The following is a 22,924-nucleotide window of genomic DNA, read 5'->3' on the forward strand; positions in this document are numbered from 1 at the left end:
GTGTTTAGGAACTTATATTAAAATATTTTTGCAATTTATATTTTTCAATATTTTTCAGTACATGTACACAGCACATGACATTAAAAACTCACACATATACATTCCCATAAGTCATGTACATAATCAAACTAAGCTAACATAACACATTGTATGGATATGAAATGGTATATCAAAACCTGTTTAAACACTCTGGTCTATATCTATGGGCAAATGTATCCCCTGGTATTATCTTATAGGTCAACAAAGATATCAGTTTATTTTTTTGTACAATGAAAATATCTTGATAAAATGTACTTGCGGTCTACTTCCTAAAACTATGTGAGATAAAAGAAAATCACTTTTGTTCTTCTGAGAACATTTTTTTTACATCGAATGACAAGTTTGTAGACACCCATCCATATTAACTAATTATTATTCTAAGTAAAACATTCTTGATTTTTTCTGTGTAAGGAGTGGTGACTGTATACCAGAAACTTCTGACCTTGGACAAAATAAGGGCAAAAGTTTCCTGGTATAGAGTATATGTGTTCTACTTTTGCAAACAAATCTTTAGAAAGTGCATAGTGAGCCAAAACATGACAGAACACTCACCTGGATGTTGAGGCGAGTACGCCTTAGCAGAGCACGAGCGTCCTTGATAACTTGATAGCCAATGACTAAACTCTGTACAACCTGATCCTGGGCTCCATCTATATCATACATCAGATTCTACAACACAGGATCAATGGTTTTGCTTAACAACACCGTTTATCACTATACATTTTAAAAGACAATTACCATTTCTCAAGTTTTAGTTCAATTCAACAATAGCACATAAAGTACTACATCAATTCCACAATAAACCATGGTAATAAGCCCACCCACATCTGTCCCCATTTTTGTAGAAATGTAAACTAACACTATATTTGTCCTGTTATAAGCCCAACCACATCTGTCCCCATTTTTGTGGAAACACAAACGAACACTGTATTTGTCCTGTAATAAAGCCTACACAAATCTGTTCGCATTTTTGTAGAAATGCAAACAAACACTGTATTTGTCCTGTAATAAGCCTACCCACATCTGTTCCCATTTTTTAAGAAATGTAAACTAACACTATATTTGTCCTGTAATAAGCCCACTCACATCTGTTCCCATTTTTAAGAAATGTAAACTAACACTATATTTGTCCTGTAATAAGCCCACCCACATCTGTCCCCATTTTTTAAGAAATGTAAACTAACACTATATTTGTCCTGTAATAAGCCCACCCACATCTGTCCCCATTTTTTAAGAAATGTAAACTAACACTATATTTGTCCTGTAATAAGCCTACCCACATCTGTTCCCATTTTTTAAGAAATGTAAACTAACACTATATTTGTCCTGTAATAAGCCTACCACATCTGTTCCCATTTTTAAGAAATGTAATTTAACACTATATTTGTCCTGTAATAAGCCCACCCACATCTGTCCCCATTTTTTAAGAAATGTAAACTAACACTATATTTGTCCTGTAATAAGCCCACCCACATCTGTCCCCATTTTTTAAGAAATGTAAACTAACACTATATTTGTCCTGTAATAAGCCTACCCACATCTGTCCCCATTTTTTAAGAAATGTAAACTAACACTATATTTGTCCTGTAATAAGCCTACCCACATCTGTTCCCATTTTTTAAGAAATGTAAACTAACACTATATTTGTCCTGTAATAAGCCCACCCACATCTGTCCCCATTTTTTAAGAAATGTAAACTAACACTATATTTGTCCTGTAATAAGCCTACCCACATCTGTTCCCATTTTTTAAGAAATGTAAACTAACACTACATTTGTCCTGTAATAAGCCCACCCACATCTGTCCCCATTTTTTAAGAAATGTAAACTAACACTATATTTGTCCTGTAATAAGCCCACCCACATCTGTTCCCATTTTTTAAGAAATGTAAACTAACACTATATTTGTCCTGTAATAAGCCTACCACATCTGTTCCCATTTTTAAGAAATGTAATTTAACACTATATTTGTCCTGTAATAAGCCCACCCACATCTGTCCCCATTTTTTAAGAAATGTAAACTAACACTATATTTGTCCTGTAATAAGCCCACCCACATCTGTCCCCATTTTTTAAGAAATGTAAACTAACACTATATTTGTCCTGTTATAAGCCTACCCACATCTGTTCCCATTTTTTAAGAAATGTAAACTAACACTATATTTGTCCTGTAATAAGCCTACCACATCTGTTCCCATTTTTAAGAAATGTAAACTAACACTATATTTGTCCTGTAATAAGCCCACCCACATCTGTCCCCATTTTTTAAGAAATGTAAACTAACACTATATTTGTCCTGTAATAAGCCTACCACATCTGTTCCCATTTTTAAGAAATGTAAACTAACACTATATTTGTCCTGTAATAAGCCCACCCACATCTGTCCCCATTTTTTAAGAAATGTAAACTAACACTATATTTGTCCTGTAATAAGCCCACCCACATCTGTCCCCATTTTTTAAGAAATGTAAACTAACACTATATTTGTCCTGTAATAAGCCCACCCACATCTGTCCCCATTTTTTAAGAAATGTAAACTAACACTATATTTGTCCTGTAATAAGCCTACCACATCTGTTCCCATTTTTAAGAAATGTAAACTAACACTATATTTGTCCTGTAATAAGCCCACCCACATCTGTCCCCATTTTTTAAGAAATGTAAACTAACACTATATTTGTCCTGTAATAAGCCCACCCACATCTGTCCCCATTTTTTAAGAAATGTAAACTAACACTATATTTGTCCTGTAATAAGCCCATCTCACGTCTTTGAGTAAAATGTTATGTGTAGGTCCTTTTGCTTTAATTATGTCAACATAAATATATTATGATCAGTAGAAAATAAGGATATCTCACATTTCTAGGAAGATCCTTACCATATAACACTAAACTTACCTCTAATCTTTTATTTTTTACAGTGATGCCAAGGTTTTTACCGGACACTTCATCCACAACTTTCTCCGTGGCATTAGTCTTCTGTCTGAGGTCTTGTAGTCGCCTCTGAGCATCATCAAGCACAGTCTTCACAGGAGAAGTGTCAAGCAGACGAGCTTTCATGTTATTTAGTTTATTCCGTATTTCTCCGATCTTCCTAATGACACAAAATAATTTTTTTTTCAAAACCTTGAGCTTTATTTCTCTTTAATTACATAATGTCTATATTCACTCTAAAAAGTTTTTATATCCAATGAAATCTATTGGTAAGATTATGATCATAAAGCTGGACAAGAAAGTTGACAAAAGGAAGCCACACAAAACGAAAACCAAGACAAAACTGGATAAAATGGAAAACAGAATAAAGTTCATCATAACAGAGTATTTCAAAACAGAGAAAAATTAGAAGGAGAGTAAGATAGTTATGAAGTAGATTTCCTTACATGGCCTTCATGGCAATTTCTACCTCCTTCTGCGAGAAATCTCTGTCCTCTATTTCCTTTAAGATTTCCTTGGCTTCAGCCAGGGCTTCGGTTATGTTTATACCACTAGAATTAGGATGTCGCTCTATAGAAACGCCAATATTGGCTACAATGTCTGAAACACAAAGAATTCATAGTATTGTAACATCTGAACATCTGACTATTATTAGTGAATGATTGAACACAGTGAAATTACAGTAATAAGTAACACATTTCCTTATAAAAATATCATTTTGACTGTGATCTAATGTTGACTATCTAGAAATCTAAAACTCAAGTTAAACACTGAAAAAATTAAAAATGAGATGTGAAATGGCAGCTTTTATCCATAAGATTATACTCATCGTTTATTGACTTTTACAATAAGAAATACCATCAGGCCTAAAGAGACCTTTTAAAACGTCTATATCTCATTACGAAGTATTCACAGTCCAGAAAGTGTCACTTATTAATAGCACTTCATCACAAGTACTTTTGAGTTCGTTGAAAAGGACATCAATTTCATCCTCAATTTTGTTGGCATTTTCGTCAAGTTTTTCTGCCTCCATAACTGCAACTTCTCCATCAGCCATCACGTTGACAGACTGTAAAATAGCACATGTATTTTAATACTGTATCAAATGCCACCTCTCTGTCACCCGTCACTTTGATGGACTATAAACCATGTGTTATTTACATAATAGTAGTCAAAACTTAGTGTGTTCTCTAATTGCCAACATAATTTAAAAGAATGGAAATTAACAGCTAAACATACAATTCAGGCCTAAGAAATTCAAGCTACATGATATTGTGTAACAGATTGATATGCAACTATAGAACATTTCCTACATTGTCACTAACTGAGTACTCAAAAACACACTTATACACCAAGAAAATGGGAGTCTCTTAAAAAATTCTTGGTTTATTTGATAACTTGGCATTCATGTTGGATACAATATTATAAAAAAAGTTGAATAATACCTTTGTTTTCAGTTCCTCTGCCTTAATTTTCAGGGGTGCCAACTGACTTTCTAAATCTCGGATCTCAGCCATCTGTAGTGCATCCCATTGTTCCTAATATAAATTAAGATCATGTTCAGAAATAAACAATTCACAAAACACGGTATTAAAAAAAGAAAACATCTAAAAAACCTCTGTTATAAAAGAGTGCCCTTGCTCCAATGCAGGCAAGTACCAGTGTTTGATGAATTTCTTTAAATAATAATAGTGACCTTGAACTTGGAACCCTGAAACACAAACTCATCTGAGGTAATGCCTTAGGTGAATTTTTAATAAAAGTTGATGGAAAGTGACGACATTAAAATTCAGGATGGACAGTAAATTTGTATAGGCCTTAGTAATGCTGAAGTGGGTCCCCATCTAAATAAAAAGCTGTCAGCATATGGATCAAGGTCATTAAGGTCATAATCTCTTGGGTGAAACTGTATGAATTGCCAGACACCTACCCGGAGTTGTTTAGTGTCATTATTAATCCTCCACAGTCTATCCCAGGGGACAGGAAATATCCCTGTGATGTTGACAGTCAAAGTAATGTTGTCTAGCTTGTCCATCTCTAACATCAGGTCAGCAGTACATCCAACATCACAGGCTAAAAAGGTCAAGGACATGAATCAGGGATTACAAGGTCATAGCAACACTAACAATAGTAACAATGTTTTTTCACAAATAGATACATTTAAAAAAGTGTTCTTGACGTTAACAGAACATCGATGAAGGCAGGTGAGACAAAACAAAAGCAATGTATAGAGTAATGTAGATAAAAGCTTGTAGAAGGATAAGTGGTTCTTTAATGCTGATATAAAATGTAAAGCTGTTAGTACCATATAATTCACAGTAAGGTCATGTTTCCTCACAATAATTGTTATATTGAATAGTTTTAGAAATGTTGATAAAGTTATTACAGAAAAATACCAAGGGATGAGAAAACTAATCTTAAAAATAGAAAAAAAATTTACACCATAACACAGGGCTTTCATAAGCTTCGCCTGTAACCTAATTTCTACTGTATTTTGATTTTTACGATAAAATTATTCTTAAATGAAAAAAAAGTAGTGTGGATGTCAATGATAACAGTGAACAGACCTACATATTTATTGTTATACTTACAGACACAAGCACCATCCACCACAGCATATCTTGGCTGACACGAATCACACTTCTCACCCATAATTCCTGGCAGACACACACAGTGTCCATTACTGTCACAGCGACCCGACACTGAACCCTCTACATTACATTTACAGGGCACACAGGACCCTCCCACCTCTGTCGGGTTACCATAGTAACCATCTGCACACCTAAACAGTGAGAATTGAAAGGTGGGACCTCTGACTGCCTCAGGCAAATATAAGCTGATGATTTGTGTCACAAAGAACAGCAGAAGTGTCAAATAAGGACATCTGGGGTTGAAGCTTCAGATTTTCTATCATAATCATTTTTTTAAATTTTTTTTTTCAATTTATAACAGGAAAATTTCGTCATAATGAGAAGTTGGTATTTTTACCATTGAATCTGTATCAAGAGACTACCTGTCATATGTGACATATAAGTTTGATTATTTTTCAAAATGTTATTTGCATGAAATATATTGTTTCAAATAAAATTTATGTTTATAAAATTTAACATGCTTTTAAAGTCTTATTTTACCACATTTTGACAGGTAACAATAATGTTTCCTGTTACTACACACCTCTGACAGCGGGTCCCTGTGTAGCCTACTGAACAGTTGGTACAAACCAAACCACTTCTCTGGATCTCACATGTTGTACTGAAACTAAGCAACAAAATACAATAAAATCATGTAAACTAGAAAGACAAAGTTTTCACAATCATATGTCTGCCTTTCTCCTCCGTAATGACAATGTTACAGTTATGTCCTTATTAACCAAATACTGTAATCGATGGCTGTTATTTTCACAGCTCTTTTTTCCCCCCACTATTTTTGAAGATTTGCAAAAAATATGAAAAACAGATACTTAGAAATTAATGAAGAAATCAATAATTCATTTAATAACTTCTGGTAAAAATTGCATTTCTTTTGCATCAAGCTTTCCATGAAACTGAACATTTAAACAACCTTTTCAGCGATGTCCCATTTACCCTTAAAGAATTCAGTTATAATATACAAGGGCTGATAAATTGTGAGCCTCATACTTTTGGTGGACATATTGCATTATTTTTCAACCTGATCCACTTTAGTATCTATACACTTTTGCCAGCGATGTTTAAGGGTCTCAATGCCACTTTTAAATAAGTTCTTTTCTTGACCGTTTAGAAAGTCCTCCACTGATGTATGATATGTCATCATCTGACTAAAAGTGAGTACCAGAAATGGACTTTTCCAATTTTGGAAACAGATCAAAGTATGATGGAGTGATATCAGGCGAATAAGGCAGAGGCTCAATCAGTTCAAAGCCACAATCGTTAATGGCAGCCAGGGTAATGACAGACTTGTGAACAGGGCTGGTGGATCAACACACCTTTACTGGAGTTTAATATTTTCTTTTAACTGTCTAAAAGTGATGCATAATGCATGCCATTGATTGTTTGTCCCTTTTGCTGATAACCTACCATCAGAATACCATCAGTGTCCCAAAAAACTGAGGCCATAGCCTTTTGAACTGATGGAAAAATCTTTGCCTGCTTTGGCGGGGGTGAATCAGGGTGTTTACATTGTTTGGACTGTTGTTTGACCTCTGGAGTGAAATGATGGACTTACATTTCATCCAAAGTCACAAATCTCTGCAGAAAGTTAGTAGGACCTGCCTCTAAAAGGTTCAGATAAGCACAAGACAAAGTCCGCCTTGTGTGTTAGTGATCAAATATTAGAAGTCTTTGTACCCAACTGGCTGAGCGCTTCCTCATTGCAAGATCTTCCGTAAGAATGAAATGTATTTTCCTGTGAAATTCCAACTGTACTGGGTATATATCTCTCTGTAACTGTCAGCCATGACAATATCATAGACTTTATTGACCATTTCCGGTATTGTAACAGTGGCAGCCCTTCCAGGATGGACTTCATCCCCAAGGCTCTGCCTGCCATGCTTAAATTCCACCACCCAACTTTTTACTGTTGCATATGAAGGGGCATCATTCCCTAGTGTTGCTACCTAGCAGTATAGACATCCTTAGGTGCTAGACATTTCTTATGCAAATATTGAATTACTGCTCTTTCCATAATTTTGTTGATTTTGCAAAAGTTACTTGCTTTGCTTACTTTGTGGTGCTACCTTTTCGACATAAACTGACCAAATGACACCAGTCTTTGAGTACACAGCCTTAAATTGTCAGGGAACAATAGAGCTGAAAAAGGACATCCCTGCTTAACTTCTTCAATACAAGGCTCTCAACCTATCAATCAGCCATCGTAGCTTGAAAGTTAAAACAAAAATTTACAAGAGTACAAACTTACATTCTAGGTGAGTGTGTCTTACCTGTTGGTTACACTTGGACATAAACATGGCCTACAGTCAGAATTTGTCCCTCTAGTGGCATCACCATAGTATCCAGGGGCACATAACTCACAGTTGTGTCCATAAGTGTTACCCGTACAATTCTAAGAGAATTAAACAAAATACATCAAAAGTTAAACAAACATGAAAGACAACAATGACAGGCATAACTTGTAATTCTATTTCCATGTGTTAATTGTTGCTAGTTGCTGAAGGCAAGAATGCAATTTAAGACAAACAAAATTTAAATTGATTTCGATGTAATCTTAAAATTGTGATTGCGAAATTAAACACTAAAACATGTAAGAATAAAGTTAAAGCAGTGTATCTACATAGGATGTGTACTTATTGTATATGTGTGTTCTGTACTGGACATACATATCTTATGGTACATGCTATAACAAAATGTTACAGTTAATTGTGTGTACTTTTTGGAGGTAATACATTTATGTATATTATCAGGTAAAAAAATCTCCAGGATATCTGATCTAGATAACTACAATAAATGTATTGTTCTTGGTTCGATAGCATAGCCATTTCATAGAGTAAAGAGATAAAGGGCAACAAGTTTTACATAAACAGAAAAAAATACTGAATTTATCATACCACCTCATCTGTGATGGTAATATTTGTGGTAAGATTACTGTAAGGATGAAATGTTTCACAAAACTTACCTGACACTGCCCAGAAATGATGTTACACATATCGCTATGGCCATTACAGAAACACTTCTCCACTCCTCCAATAATTAGGATGGGGTCAGAGATCTCTATGGTCAGGTTATATCGGAACTTATAAAATCCTGGTGCAGGCAACTGTAATGGAAATTAATTTGCTACTCAGAACACACAAATAATAGTTTATATACAAAGGACAATTGTAACCGCTGATGTCAATCTACTCTCTGAGAATTACCTGTATTTCATATTGAGTACAGCAAAAAGACTATAAGTTCCACCGACTTTGGCATATCCATTGTTTTACACTGTCTTTTTTACCTGGCAGGAAAGTCCATCGTACTTGTCTGGACACTCACAGACCTCTACCCCTAAGGCTGGTTCTGGATTACGACCAGGTACAGGAGGTACTGCTATCTCTAAACCAATGTCTGTTATTCTGTAAAAACAAACCATACATCTCCCATTATCTCTGTTATAATGATTATCAGGCAACAGTGATATAAGGTACTACTGGTAGTCACATAAACACATGGATATCAATTCAAACAAAGTCATTTATACATAAAATACATTACAATGATGTTTCCTACTTCCATATATGGTTATATAATATGAATACTGGTAGTATTATATATGTACTCACTCTGAATATACAGTATTTTTGTCATAAGAAGCCCGCACTAAAATGGCTGTGACATTCTGGAGAACGATCATCATCATCTTCCTTGTCGCTACCTTGTCAAATCCTTGTATCTGCCAAGCACTCTGTATAAATTATTATCAAAGGGATGTTTGATGAATTGTAGTTTGCAAATATTGGGAGTAAATACAGTGGACTCAAGACTGTTTCAATATCACCAGGTCTTACAATTAAATCCCACAGGTTTAATTCAAAGTATGCTATTTTAATGCTCTCAATTAACTATATATACCTGCATTGCGAATGAAACTGAATATTTTACCTTTCAGAAATATTACCTCATCACTTAAATTTAGCTTTAATAGATAATAAGCCATGTCAGTATACCTCGTGCAGCTGAAGAACTGAGCTTCGTGTTGAGTCTGGCATCCAGGACCCTGTGCTGTTGTATAACATTTGAAAAGTGTTGCCTATGATCACAACGTCCGGATGAGGCTGAATGAAGGGTCCAGGGTTGTCCTCAGTACGGTACATCACATTGAACCGCAGTTTACCATTATAGGACAGGGTCTAAATAAAAACAGGAGAAATATATAGATAAGCATACCATATATATAAAACTTGTATGATATAGTTCATATCCAAATAAGAAAGAGGTAGAATGCACAGAACGGCTTAGAATGGCTCCATGTATGACTATATTGAAAATGTTTTTTGAAGAATTAAATAAATGTTCATAGATTTAAGAACAGAGAAATGAGCTGATTAGCTTGCAAGTCTAGTACTGCATGTATAGAGTAATAACCTTACATCTGGTAATAATATCCCTCATGTCTACTTCTGTCCGTTATAATTATCTATCTACACATTTTTCCTTGTCCTGTAATAAGCCCTGCAGGATAATTAAATCAATAAGAGATCCTTTTAAATGTTTAATTAATTTTACTTTCATTTTTTTGGTACAAAACGAATCAACTTATAAGATGGTTCACTGCTCTTCTTCAAACAGGATATGACAACCGGATGAATCATCACTTACAGAAATTATTAGATACAACTAGGGTACAGATTTATATTTAAAGCATTCTTTAAAATCATAATGTTAAACAGTTTCTGTAAACAATTGCTAAGATTCAAATTGAATTTCAAATATAAGCACCATGTCCCCTGTTATGGGCAGCTTCCAATAGAGTGGCCCAGCCCTCAGGTACTCTGGGATAGATGTGTAAGCAGTGCCCTCTGGTATCACATTGTAGTATTTGAACTCTCGGGTCACAGCTCTGGATACTCTTGGGTCAAAGGTCATCCGCATATCTGGAATTCTCACCTGAATACAGAGAATTAAAAATTTATTGGATAATGATCTTGAATCAATAATTAAGCAACTATAGGTTAAGATCATGTTAATAGGAGAAAATATGAAGGTACTTTATGAAACAGGTTGGTTAATTGGCAAGGTTAATCCATTGTTGACATAGGTTAGAATATTGCTAACCCTGTGTTAAACAGGTGATGTTACTATTTGATAAACATGTTTACTTACCAGATCCCAGACATAGGGAGCCTGCTTACAGGTGGAGGATCTCTCAAAACAAAAGCATTTAGTACAGCCACTGGGATTCTCTTTGTCCAGACTGAAGGCATTAGGCTTACAGCTGTCACATGCTTCCCCCTCCGTATTTTCCTGTGATAGGTTAACATTTAACAGTTAACATAACTCTTACATATATAGTCTGTTACACAGCTCAATACCAGACATATAGTCTGTGTTTGATAATTTTCATGTTATTTTCAAGGAGATCTCTTTACAATAACTATATTTAAAAAATCTTATCAATTTTATGTATGAAATGTTAGTCAGATTGAGGTAACATCCTACCCATTCTGAATTCAGTTAATTGTGAAGAAAGCCAGAGAAGTCTCCAATGAAAAATACAAACAAAAGTTGAAAAAGTACAGTATCTGATGCAAAATTATCTACTTTTCTGGTCAAAAACATTTACTTTGAGAAGGTAAATATATTTATTTTATTTAGAAGCCTTAGAAACCTACGAGGTACAGATAACTTACCTTACACACACATTGTCCACGGTCATCACAATCACACTTGTTAGGACTTCTACAGCTGCTGGCATTGGTTCCACGATCGTCACACTGACAAGCCACACAGTTAGGGAAGCCATGATAACCAAATAGACAACGATCACATTGGTCTCCGGTGTAATCTCTCCTACAATTACACTTCCCTGTGCTGCGGTTACACTGTGCAGACTTAGAGGTCCCAGGATTACACCTGCAGGGCTGCGACACAACAGTGATAGATTACTAGTACGATAGAATGATGTTCGGGTCTAAACCCTAGTATAAAGAATATTTTTATATATATACAATCTTTTGCTTATCAGTTCATGATGTTAGGGAAACCTTAGCCATATTTATAAATAATGCATTAATTTTAGATTAACATTGTGGAAACCCCAAAATTTCCAGCTTCAGAATATTCTATAGACATGTCCAATATAAAGCCATCCTTTCAACAATTAATTTAAACAGTATTTGTTAGGTTTCTTTTCCTCGTAGAAAAATTAGATATTGTTATGGATCTAGAAACAAATGAGTTTTACTGTGTTCAAAATAAAAAAAAGAAATCTGGAGTATATAACTCTAAAACAATAAGGTTGGCAAAAAACAAAGATGTTTTGGAACTTTGAAAACATTTTAATTCAAGATAGACAATTTATCTGTTTGGGATATTTTGAAAAAAAGAATATTCATCTCTGATTATTTTACCTTGCAGCCTTCAGTGGGATGATATCCCCAGGTTTTGGGACGGCAGCGACCACATCGTGGTCCAGTGGTATACGGGGGACATACACAGTTACCTGTCTGTGGGTCACAGATATGACCTGGCTTGTCACAGGGGTCACATCCTACAACCGAATCACAAGTAATTACAAACAATTTTCTTATGTACAGGTTCCTGATATACAGTTATGACATCAGATACTGTAAGGAGTGGTTTTATTTAAATGAAGGTTCAAATTAATTTTCACAATTTTTTCATGGAAGTCATTAAGACCATGGATTTCTCTATCAATGTTATTTTCAAAGTATCTGTTATCAAGCATTATATCTATTCTAAAAAAATGATGAAAAACTGAATCCCTTAAAAAGAACTAAAGTGTTGCAGATTCATCCTAAGAATTTCTCATATTTAGATATTTTTACACTTTTAAATGATTAAATTCAATATATGAACTGAATTTGAACTAATGCTTCTAGGGAGGTTTTCTTAACAAAATTGAATTCTTACTTCTACAGCCATAGACAGAAAATCCAAAGTAATCCGGGTTACATTCATTACAAGTTCTTCCCCCGACCCCAGGACGGCACACACACTGGCCAGTTGTCCTGTCACATTGGCGATATAGTGACCCCACTAGGTCACAATCACATGGGGAACAACCCTGTCCACGGGGCAGGCCGTAATAGTGGTCCTGTAATAGACACAGATTATCTACAGCTGGTCAGGGTAAGATATAGTAGAGTTGTATTATCAGTCAATATGTTTGTCATAAGATAAGTAATTCTTACAAACCTTCCACATCCTATCATTTTTAGTTTAATAAATGAATTAAGAACTTGTACACGATTCCATCCAGTAAACAAAACAAAAACAAAAAAACCAAACAAACTTGACATAAGTCCTAATGTTGTAAAGTAAATTATGTGTATTATCAAATTGTACTATTGTTTTCATCAAAGTACCAAAGCCAACATACATAATATAATTACATGTAAAATAATCAAGATTTGTTCATTTTATATTGGCAATGACAAATGTGCCAACAGCATGCTCATCACATAAATGCTGTTTTTGCTGTAAAAAAAAAACCCTGAATAATGAGCAGGATGCCTTCCAAAAAATTTTTCAGAACGTTTTTTCAATTTCTTACTGTTGTAATTTTTTTCTCCTTCCCATTTAATCCAAACACTGATTAAAATGCATCCATATATGGTCAGACAAGAATATTCTGAAATAGGACAACATAACAAACCAGTCTGATTCTAAGATACCATAGACTGATCTATAGGTAAGCACTCTTTGATGATAGAGTGGATCGCTGTGTGTATTTACCGGTTGATGGCCCTAATGACTTTTTGTGTGTTGACGGGCCATTAAAGAATGTCATAATAATAATAATGATAGAGTTGTTATTGTACAAATAAAATTATGTTTCTTCATCACTTTCTCTGTAACCAAGGACATAGTTTCTGATAAACAAAAACAAACACATGCATATTGGAATACGTGATATACAGTATATGATATATGGTATGAGAAAGCATACTCTACAGAAGATGAAGAATGAAGTCCCGTACCTATAGTACAGAATATACAGCCAGAGAAATAAACAGTAGGTGTGGTGGTTATGGAGACACATGCAAATGACAATATACATTGTAAGAGAGGAATTCACAACTTTGAAAAGACATGCTAATACAATTCAGTAACACAGGTCTCTATATAAGGAAGGATCATGGCTAGGAAAGGCAATGTCACCAAAGTATACATTTAAGTTTCACAGGTATGAAAGGCCTCTCACTATTTGCAATACATTTCTTCTCACTAAACAGATAGATTACTTGAGAAATGGTTGCTATGACTACTATGTCTAACCTGACATGCATCACACTTCGAGCCAATCACGTGTGGCAGACAGTTACAGTAACCAGTGGTGTTACTACACTGTTCTGTTAAGTTAGTTCCCAGTGGGTCACATTCACAATCTGGTAGAAACCAATCAAATATCATATAGCAAACAACCAATCAAATGTGATGTAAGAAACCAATATAATATGTAAGTCATGATTAACATGAAACACATAAATTATCAAATGATAAATGTTATCTCATTAATGAAACTTGATATAAGCCATGAAATGTGTAAATAAGTTATTAGAAAGTAATAAGATTCTCAATGAAAATATCACTACAAACATTCTAATTTAACCTGATAAAAAAAATCAAGTGTAGACATGAAACTTAAAATCAAACAATTTCATTAAACAAAATTGAATAAGCTTTGACCCCAACATACCTATACACCCTCTCTGAGAAAAGCCATAATGTCCATCTTGACAAGAATCACATGTTTGACCTGTGACCCCTGGATGACATGGGCACTGACCAGTCAACACATCACACTGAAGTGTCATAGACCCAAAAGGATCACATTCACACGGAAGGCAATCAGCTTCTACATTTCCATAACCCCTCTAGGATGTTACAAGGAGAAAAAGTATCAAAATATCATAATTTCAGTAATAATTCAGTACCAGGTGATTCCAAACATTTGAAGTATGTCTGACATCAGATTTAAAATTCAACATAAAAACACTTTCAAAATAGCCTCTCACACCTCAATTGGGAAATTTGAAGTTATAGTAATATTTCATGCATGATGTTAGTTTCCATGACAACAAAAATACTGACACCATGACAACAAAACACAAACACCATAACAACAGTGCCATGCATGTGCATTGATAACTCTTTGTTAGTTCTCTTAAGATTATGCCCATTGTGGATTCATAGTAACATGACGAAGTGAATACCCCGTATATATTTTAAGATATTATGTGATGAAAATGACCCTCCCTCAAGTTCAGGTAAAACACACATATCAAACAAAAAGTCTTCACTAAAAAGTGTCAGGGTTGGAATTATCTGGGAAAAAACCTCACCTGACATTGGTCACAACGCCGTCCTCCAAATTTTGACCGACACTCACACTGTCCAGTTTGTCTGTTACACTCAGTGGTCAGTGATCCACCCTGGTCACAGTTACACCCTAAAATGGAGAGAAGGAGTATTTAGATAACAGTGAACAGATTGATACACACATTGATGAAAAGATTCTTTGTCGCAAAGTGTACAACATAGAACTCTGAGGTTGTAAAAGGAAAGAGAAGGTTATAGTGACAACTGAGGAATACAACCTAAAACAGAATATTTTTGCAGGCAGGTTTGAGACGCAGTAACGATGAGAAGAACATGTTGTCCACACTACAATCATGTACTTACTCTGACAGTCACCATTTCTAGCTGTACCAAAGTATCCAGGAATGCAACGCTCACACTGGTCTCCCTCAGTGTTGTCACGACATCGGAGACATGCCCCTGTTCTGGGATCACAACTACCATAATCTGTTGTGTCTATATTACCGTTACAGCTACATGGGCGACAGTTACCTCCCGGCTGTCTGGGGTCACCATAGAAACCTGGAGCACACCTGTAAAACAAATGGTACAAACCAATGCAATTAAGTAGCTGTCCAAATGAAATCAACAAGTGAACACAATTTGTCTTTTCATATCTTGTCATTAACTTCTGAGCATGTTTGTGTTGACCTTGACTAACCTTTCACAGTACTGTCCTGTGTATCCTGTCCGACAGCCTTCACACACGTAGTTGTCATAGTTATTAGGTATGGGATCCAGGCGACATGAAGTGGCAAAGTTGTTGTTTCTGTCTGGGAGAGGACAGGCGCAGGGTTTACAGTCAGTTTCCGTACCCCGCCGTGGGTCACCATAGTAACCTGGTAAACACTGGTCACAGTTGTCACCCGTTGTAAAGTGCTTACATTCCTGAAATGGAACATCTTTTACTAACATTCATTTCCTTTTGAAGATGTTCCTTTAAACAGTAAATTTGGTGGGCTGATTAACTAAATATAACAAGTATACATGTCCACTACCGACCCCTACAAGCTAGAGCAATGACCATGATTTTCTAAAAATAATAATAGCGACCTTGCCCTTGAAGCTATGACCCTGAAACTCCAACCTGTCGAGGACAGTTTGATGTTTAATAGGTGTGTGAAGTTTGATGGGAATCTCTCAAGGAAGGAAGCTACTAGAGTAAATCTTTCACAGATGTAGTAACCGATGGAGAGGAAAAGTATAGTCTGCCATGGTTACACTAAAAATCAGTATCTTAAAATTCATTTATCATAATAATTAGAATAGCAACTGCTTCAGTGCTAGGGGTGCATATATCATATGTTTCCTGCATTTAGTCAAGACAATTTTAACTTAGAATTTGAACAGGTGATGGTGGACTTATAAACAGGGATGGATGTATTGCTGAGATCAATACGGTAAACACACAGATGAAAGTTGTCACACATACCGAACACCTGCCAGTAACAAGATCACATGTATCAGCATGTTGGTTACAATCACATCCTTCACAGATTCCTCCATACAGCTGGCCATTTAATCTTCTAAATCCTGGGGCACATCTCTGAAAAAAGACAAACAGAGAATAAGTTATAAAGGAAGAAGTAGAAAAACTTTCAAAAGATCTGTGATGTTGGCCGTATCTAAGAACAGTGAGAGACATTGACCCTTACCTCACAGGAGAGCCCAGCATAGCCTGGAGGACAGTTACACATCTCCACACTAGGGAGTGACAATGGACTATGTGATGTGTCACTTACACTCTCTAATATCACATTCTTCAAACTGTAATATAAACATCCATTAATGAATGAATTTTAACCTTTAAACTTTATATTGAAGATTAATTTCAGATTCAACAGTGATAAAGATTTTATTAATACAGATTGGCTGTATAAAGAAGTTAAGAAGCCAGTTAAGATCTTGTTAAATCTACATTACAGATGAGGTATCAGCTTTAGAACACTCACAAGACAATGTCCTGTGCAGAGTGATACGTGGCACGAATCAGGATGCGATCTACTTGATAGAGAATTTCCATGAACTGTCGTCGTGTTATTGGTGTCAGGGACGTGGAGTACAGCCCTGTGTCTGTGAACATAAACCAGTCCTTCTCCACCAGAGGGACTCGCACCATCTTCTCTGTGTTCTCACGCAGATAGTTTCTCCCTGGGCTTATTGTGATGTTTCCACTCTGTAAATAATTCCACAAATTATTGGGTTTCAAAAGTATATGAATTCAAGATAAAATATGTGGCCACATAGTCTAGAAGATAAGCCTACTACCAGATTTATTTTAGAAGTAATTGTCTACAAATCTTCAGCATTCATACCATATAGTCATTTTCGTGGAGATGATGTTTTCGCTATATTAAAATGATCATGAAAATCAAGCATATGAAATAATGACACATTTTTATAAGATGTCCTTTCACATCCAGAGCACAAAATTTTCATTTGTTAAAGAATAATTTGATTGTTTTAAACAAAACATTTCATGAAACAATATTACCAGCTATATGGCCGTTTGAGGTAAGATTTAGTATGGAATATACATCCTTATTTTTGTTCAGTAATACCTTTACATAACTCTCTGTGCTTATTATGGCACCCTACATAGTTACCTGGATGATGATGTCTATATCATATAGATGTCTCTGTACACGAGCCATGTAGTCCAGGGTGTACTTTGTGGTATAAGAGAACATACCTCCATATGAGCTCAGCTGCAAATAGGTCACATTTAATTTATTACCAAATGTATTCATTTATATATTCTGAGGCAGAATAACCAGATATACAATAATCTTATTTAAAATAAAAAGTTTATTTCTATTTCTACAATCTCAATAAAGTTAAATGCGAAGACATACAATAAACCTTGAGGATATAAAACAATTTTGAACATAAATGTTTGTTTGATCCAAACGGATTACACTTACCCTGTTGCCAAGGTAACTGACAGGAGCTTGCCAATAGTAGATAAGTTGGCTGTCCCTAGAATCAAGAGAGTTCTGACTGCGCGAGGGGTAGGAACGATGCTCCAGCCAACCTTCGTCATTAGTCTTAGAGAAAAGTGTGAATCCCTTAGACCTGTCTAGTGTTGTAATGGTCCATCCACTCATACCATCCCTCATGTCACAAATCTGTAAGAAGCCATATACCATCATAAAACACAAAACATCAGAGGAAGGAACCCTTAGACCCATCCAGTATGGTGATGGGACTCCCTCCATATTGTCCCTCATGCCACAAGTCTGTATGCACAACACCATTTTATAACCACAGTCTCATAATGAGGGAGCCCCCCATTATGTGTGTTATCACTTGTTTACTTAGTCATGAAGTTGGACAAAATTTTTGTAAGGAGTAGCATTCTAGAAAATAGCCACATGTTCAGTCAATATCTGTTATCTTGTCTTACTGTTTGCTAATATTACATATTCCATTTACAAAAATGTCAATAATTCTTTGTGGATGTTCTGAGAGGCGTGAAACCATACCTCTTGTAGTCCAAGGCCTGAACAGGAACAGGAGAAACTGACACCAAAACAGAAACATTCTGTACAGCCATCTGGGTTAGACTTCTGGAGGTTAAAGTACCCTGGCTTACAGCGATCACAGTTTCGATCTTCAACTTTACTCTGGAACACAAACATTATTGATTTATTGATATTTACAATAATTTATATCAAATAGTGTATTAAGATGATACATAAGTAAAAATTAAACTGTGTTGTATTTTTTAGATCTAAATAAATCTGTTAAGTTAAGAGAACAAAATATTTTGGATAATCTAATAGACACAGGGCAAATCTATATAAAGCATGTTAATGAGTCACTGACTTCTGCACTGTGCCCATGACGTTGACAACAAGCTCAGGTATGTGACCATAACAAAGCAGAAGACCACATGCCCATTGACATACCTTACAGACACACGATCCTTCACACTGGGTAGCATCAACTGTCCCCGCAGAGTTACATGGGCATGGTTCACAGTTAGGGTAACCATGGTATCCAGCGGCACACTGGTTACAATTTTGACCTCCAAAACCAGGCTTACACACACAATGACCTGGGATCTGCAAGGTCAAATAAAATAAGTTTTCTACTAAGTATTAAATCAATGCTTATTTACAAAGACTTAAATAATTGAAAGGTAAAGTCTTGTATGTATGAATAATTTTATATATTTTTAAAAAAAGAATTAAAATGAAATTAGAATCAATATAAAACTTTCATCAGTACCAAACATCTATCTAGGCTATGTATGGACTTACCAGGCCCTCGTCCATCCTTGAATCATCTGGCACACAGCGACTGGTTGACCCTCGGGACTCCCGACAGTTACAGCGACGACAGGGACGACGACTGGATGGTGGTACACCCGCTGGGCGGTAGTATCCATCCTGACATCTCTCACAGTTTACACCAGCTGTATTTTCCTGTAAATTTATCTTAGGTCTATCATACAAACATATAACTTACACAATTTTTGAGTCAAGTTAGTCACAATTTTAATTGCCAGGAACAAAACTCATGAAGAAATTTGTCTGTTCTAAATCCTGTCAAACTTATAAGTTACAGCATTATTTCACTTGTTGGTAACTTATAGTATAATCAGTGAAAAGACAGGAGAAAATATGTCACAGTCTCACTCAAGTCAGAGTTAGATATTAGAGTTTCACACTCAAACTCAGTCAATAAAGTCAATTGTTTAGATATACTGAGTAATGTTTCTGTGTCTTTAAAAAATAGTACACCTAAACTGTCATATTACTAGAAAATCACAAAGTAATATAGGGTACATACCCGACAGTTGAGACACACCCCTCCACCATCATATTCCCCACGTATGTTGAGACTAAGACCTTGCTCAGCCACTGTAGCATTGTACACACACTCGTCAGAATGGCGATGACAATTACATGCTGAAATAGAAACAGTGGGGACATTATAGGAAACATCTGTTCAGCAAACATGTGTATTTCTAGTTCAACACATTCTTTTCACATTTAAAGAGAGCATCAATTAAAGGGACTTAACTCTGGGTAAGCATACAGTCTCAGTATAAAATAATGCTAATATAAACTCATGAAGTTAAGGCTCATTTTTCTACACACTATACTGTATTTTCTGGATTATAAGCCGCAGCTTTTTTCCTCGGTAGTGGGGTGCGCAGTTTAAATACCGGTGCGGCTCCAATGAAAATTTTTGGGTAGCACAACATGTGTGCATCTATAGGCATATTTCTGCATAGTGTATGTTATCAGCATACAATAGCCTTACTATTTGACAGTACTGACACTAGTGGAGAGGCTGTAATACTCTACATTTTAAATCACCAGCCATAAATACATCCATGAAATAAAGGATAATTTGTGCAGAATTTATCAGTAAACTTTATTAAATGTTATATAGGTGATCTTAATAAACTGCTTTTCCTTACCTGTTACCAGTATATCAAACGTCAACAATAGTGGTTATCATATCGTAAGAAAGGGTGTGGCTTATATTCCGATGTGGCTTACATGTGGATCTAAATTGAAAAAATCGCTAAAAACTGGCCCTGCAGCTCATAACCCCGAAAAATATGGTAACCATCTCTATAAGATGATGCATATTTCAATCCCTAGTCTCTTACCTTCACAAGCGAATGCATTCCCATTCATCCCTCGTCTCCATGGTTTCTGATTAAATCTGGGACAGCATTTCTCACAGTTATTACCACAGGTATTATGTCTGCACTCACAGCGCAGTCTCTACAATAAGCAAGTAACCAACCAAATTCCATGATATAACAACAAGCAGCCAATCAAATACCATGTTGTAACAACAAACAGCTAATTCAATTTTGAGAACTAAAATCAATTTAAGTGAAAAAACCCCCAGTCAATTTGGCTGATGTTTGTGTTAAGTCCAACATCATCACTGAAGATTTCAAGAAGGAAAAGAAATATTTGATGCAGTTTTGCTCTTATCGGCAATGGTTTGTTTTGTTTGTTTAAAATACAATTATACATTTTGATTGGTCCAGGAGAATTTGTAGCACAAACCTAAGGTGTACATTTCCTATACTCACATCTGTGCGTCTGATGGTGAGACATCTGGAGGCGTGGCCATAACATATGCACTGGCCACTAATGGAAATGTCTTTTATGGAATAAAAATACTGCAACAAAGAGTAGGTATAGACATGAGTAAGACAAGAATTCTTTTTAAAGTAGAAATTTGAAAAATAAAAGTTTTATGATTACTTTAGCAGTTAGATGATAAATCAAGACTTACCCGCCGTGTCACTGAGGGGTCCAGGTATTTAGTGTCACGGAACCTAAATGTCATGAGATCAGCATTCAGGGTAAGAATTTTCTGCAGGCGTAGCCGAACATATCTAGCAGACAGGAAATCCTGTAATCAAGGAATCACAGTGTTTATTAGAGCTATTTCTGGAAATTTTCAATTGGGAAAAGTTTGGAAAACATTTTGTGGGAAACATACATATTGGACTAAAAGACTGAAGCTTGTTTTGTTTCCTTCATCTGTTAAAAATTTGTATGATACTAGCATAACCCATACAGTCATAGTTTTTTCCCCATAAGTATTTTATCAGATAAAGGAACCTGTGGCAATTTTTTGATATTTGATCATTCAGAGTTATCCATACGCTTACAATGACCTTGGTAGAAAGCAATCTAGATCAAAAAGCATTTCAAAGACCGAGATAACTCAATTACCAGGCCACAACAGAAGTTTTCAAATGGAGATTGGAATTGGTGACTTTCAGAATAGGATAATTATCTGATCAATTTTGTTGGCTTTGTAAACACTGAATTATTTATTAGAGGCTTCAAATGATCACTGTTAACTGCTTTACCACAATTTTTTTTCAAAATCAAATTTCTTAAAAACAACATTGATAAATGAGTTTATACCAGAATACAATGATGATATAATTCAGTCAGCTTTTCAAAATTGATAACTTTAATTAAACAAAATTCTCTCTTACACTCAGCATATAACTTCCAGTGTTTGATTTATTACACTCTGTGCCTACTGACTATGTTCCTCGCCAGGATTGTCTCCCCTGGCTACACTCAACAGCTGTGTTTATCAAATGTTAACTGCTCTGAGTATAACTCATGTCAAACATCTGCCTTATGTTCTCTCCCCTGACAATTTTACCCATATGCTACTCAGCGGCAGGGTTTACCTAGGGTTGTTCTCCCCTGGCTACTCTACTCACCAGCACTGTTTGACTAGGGTTATCCCCCTTGACTATTTTTCTCATCAGCAGTGTTTGATTAGGGTTATCTCAACACTCATTCACTCACCAGCAGTGTTTGACTAAGGTTATCCCCTGGCTAATTTATTCACTAACAGTGTTTGACTGGGGTTATGCCCCTGACAGCTTTACTCACAGCAGTGTTTGACTAGGGCTATCCCCTGACTACCTTACTCACAGCAGTGTTTGACTAGGGTTATCCCCTGACTACCTTACTCACAGCAGTGTTTGACGAGGGTTATCTCCCCTGACAACTTTACTCAGAGCAGTGTTTTACTAGGGTTATCTCCCCTGACAACTTCCCCTGACGATTTTACTAACAGCAGTGTTTGAAGAGGGTTATCTCCCCTCACTCGTTTACTCACCAGCAGTGTTTGACTAAGGTTATCCCCTCGCTAATTTATTTACTAACAGTGTTTGACTAGGGTTATGCCCCTGACAACTTTTCTCACAGCAGTGTTTTACTAGCGTTATCTCCCCTGACAACTTTACTCACAGCAGTGTTTTACTAGGGTTATCCCCTGACTACCTTACTCACAGCAGTGTTTGACGAGAGTTATCTCCCCTGACTCATTCACTCACCAGCAGTGTTTCACTAGGGTTCTCTATCCCAGGTCTGTCATTCACTAATGATACTATGACCTGTAAACAACAAATGTAAACAAA

The 22,924-nt window shown here is 35.8% G+C and overlaps 1 protein-coding gene across 1 annotated transcript in view; it reads right to left on the bottom strand.

Annotated features, from left to right (window-relative positions):
- The window catches only part of LOC132565082 (laminin subunit alpha-2-like), an 83,224-nt gene that overhangs the window by 25,052 nt on the left and 35,248 nt on the right, over positions 1 to 22,924 (bottom strand). The window contains exons 4-37 of the mRNA XM_060229688.1: positions 22,841 to 22,900; positions 21,265 to 21,384; positions 21,059 to 21,148; positions 20,621 to 20,738; positions 19,789 to 19,907; positions 19,257 to 19,421; positions 18,903 to 19,058; positions 18,477 to 18,617; positions 17,916 to 18,119; positions 17,598 to 17,699; positions 16,944 to 17,167; positions 16,647 to 16,758; positions 16,424 to 16,537; positions 15,653 to 15,879; positions 15,316 to 15,524; positions 14,976 to 15,082; positions 12,541 to 12,724; positions 12,018 to 12,157; positions 11,298 to 11,528; positions 10,771 to 10,911; positions 10,387 to 10,554; positions 9,615 to 9,797; positions 9,231 to 9,352; positions 8,906 to 9,023; positions 8,582 to 8,722; positions 7,890 to 8,011; positions 6,146 to 6,229; positions 5,563 to 5,753; positions 4,902 to 5,044; positions 4,417 to 4,509; positions 3,929 to 4,040; positions 3,418 to 3,571; positions 2,936 to 3,131; positions 592 to 708 (exon numbers count right to left, since the gene is read on the bottom strand). Coding sequence (XP_060085671.1) covers positions 592 to 708; positions 2,936 to 3,131; positions 3,418 to 3,571; positions 3,929 to 4,040; positions 4,417 to 4,509; positions 4,902 to 5,044; positions 5,563 to 5,753; positions 6,146 to 6,229; positions 7,890 to 8,011; positions 8,582 to 8,722; positions 8,906 to 9,023; positions 9,231 to 9,352; positions 9,615 to 9,797; positions 10,387 to 10,554; positions 10,771 to 10,911; positions 11,298 to 11,528; positions 12,018 to 12,157; positions 12,541 to 12,724; positions 14,976 to 15,082; positions 15,316 to 15,524; positions 15,653 to 15,879; positions 16,424 to 16,537; positions 16,647 to 16,758; positions 16,944 to 17,167; positions 17,598 to 17,699; positions 17,916 to 18,119; positions 18,477 to 18,617; positions 18,903 to 19,058; positions 19,257 to 19,421; positions 19,789 to 19,907; positions 20,621 to 20,738; positions 21,059 to 21,148; positions 21,265 to 21,384; positions 22,841 to 22,900 — 4,908 coding nt within the window. The remainder of the gene's footprint in view (positions 1 to 591; positions 709 to 2,935; positions 3,132 to 3,417; positions 3,572 to 3,928; positions 4,041 to 4,416; positions 4,510 to 4,901; positions 5,045 to 5,562; positions 5,754 to 6,145; positions 6,230 to 7,889; positions 8,012 to 8,581; positions 8,723 to 8,905; positions 9,024 to 9,230; positions 9,353 to 9,614; positions 9,798 to 10,386; positions 10,555 to 10,770; positions 10,912 to 11,297; positions 11,529 to 12,017; positions 12,158 to 12,540; positions 12,725 to 14,975; positions 15,083 to 15,315; positions 15,525 to 15,652; positions 15,880 to 16,423; positions 16,538 to 16,646; positions 16,759 to 16,943; positions 17,168 to 17,597; positions 17,700 to 17,915; positions 18,120 to 18,476; positions 18,618 to 18,902; positions 19,059 to 19,256; positions 19,422 to 19,788; positions 19,908 to 20,620; positions 20,739 to 21,058; positions 21,149 to 21,264; positions 21,385 to 22,840; positions 22,901 to 22,924) is intronic.

This window comes from Ylistrum balloti, unplaced genomic scaffold (assembly GCF_031769215.1).
Source record: "Ylistrum balloti isolate Yb309-2 unplaced genomic scaffold, AGI_CSIRO_Ybal_v1 Utg369690, whole genome shotgun sequence".
In the NCBI taxonomy this organism is placed as follows: Eukaryota; Metazoa; Mollusca; class Bivalvia; order Pectinida; family Pectinidae; genus Ylistrum; species Ylistrum balloti.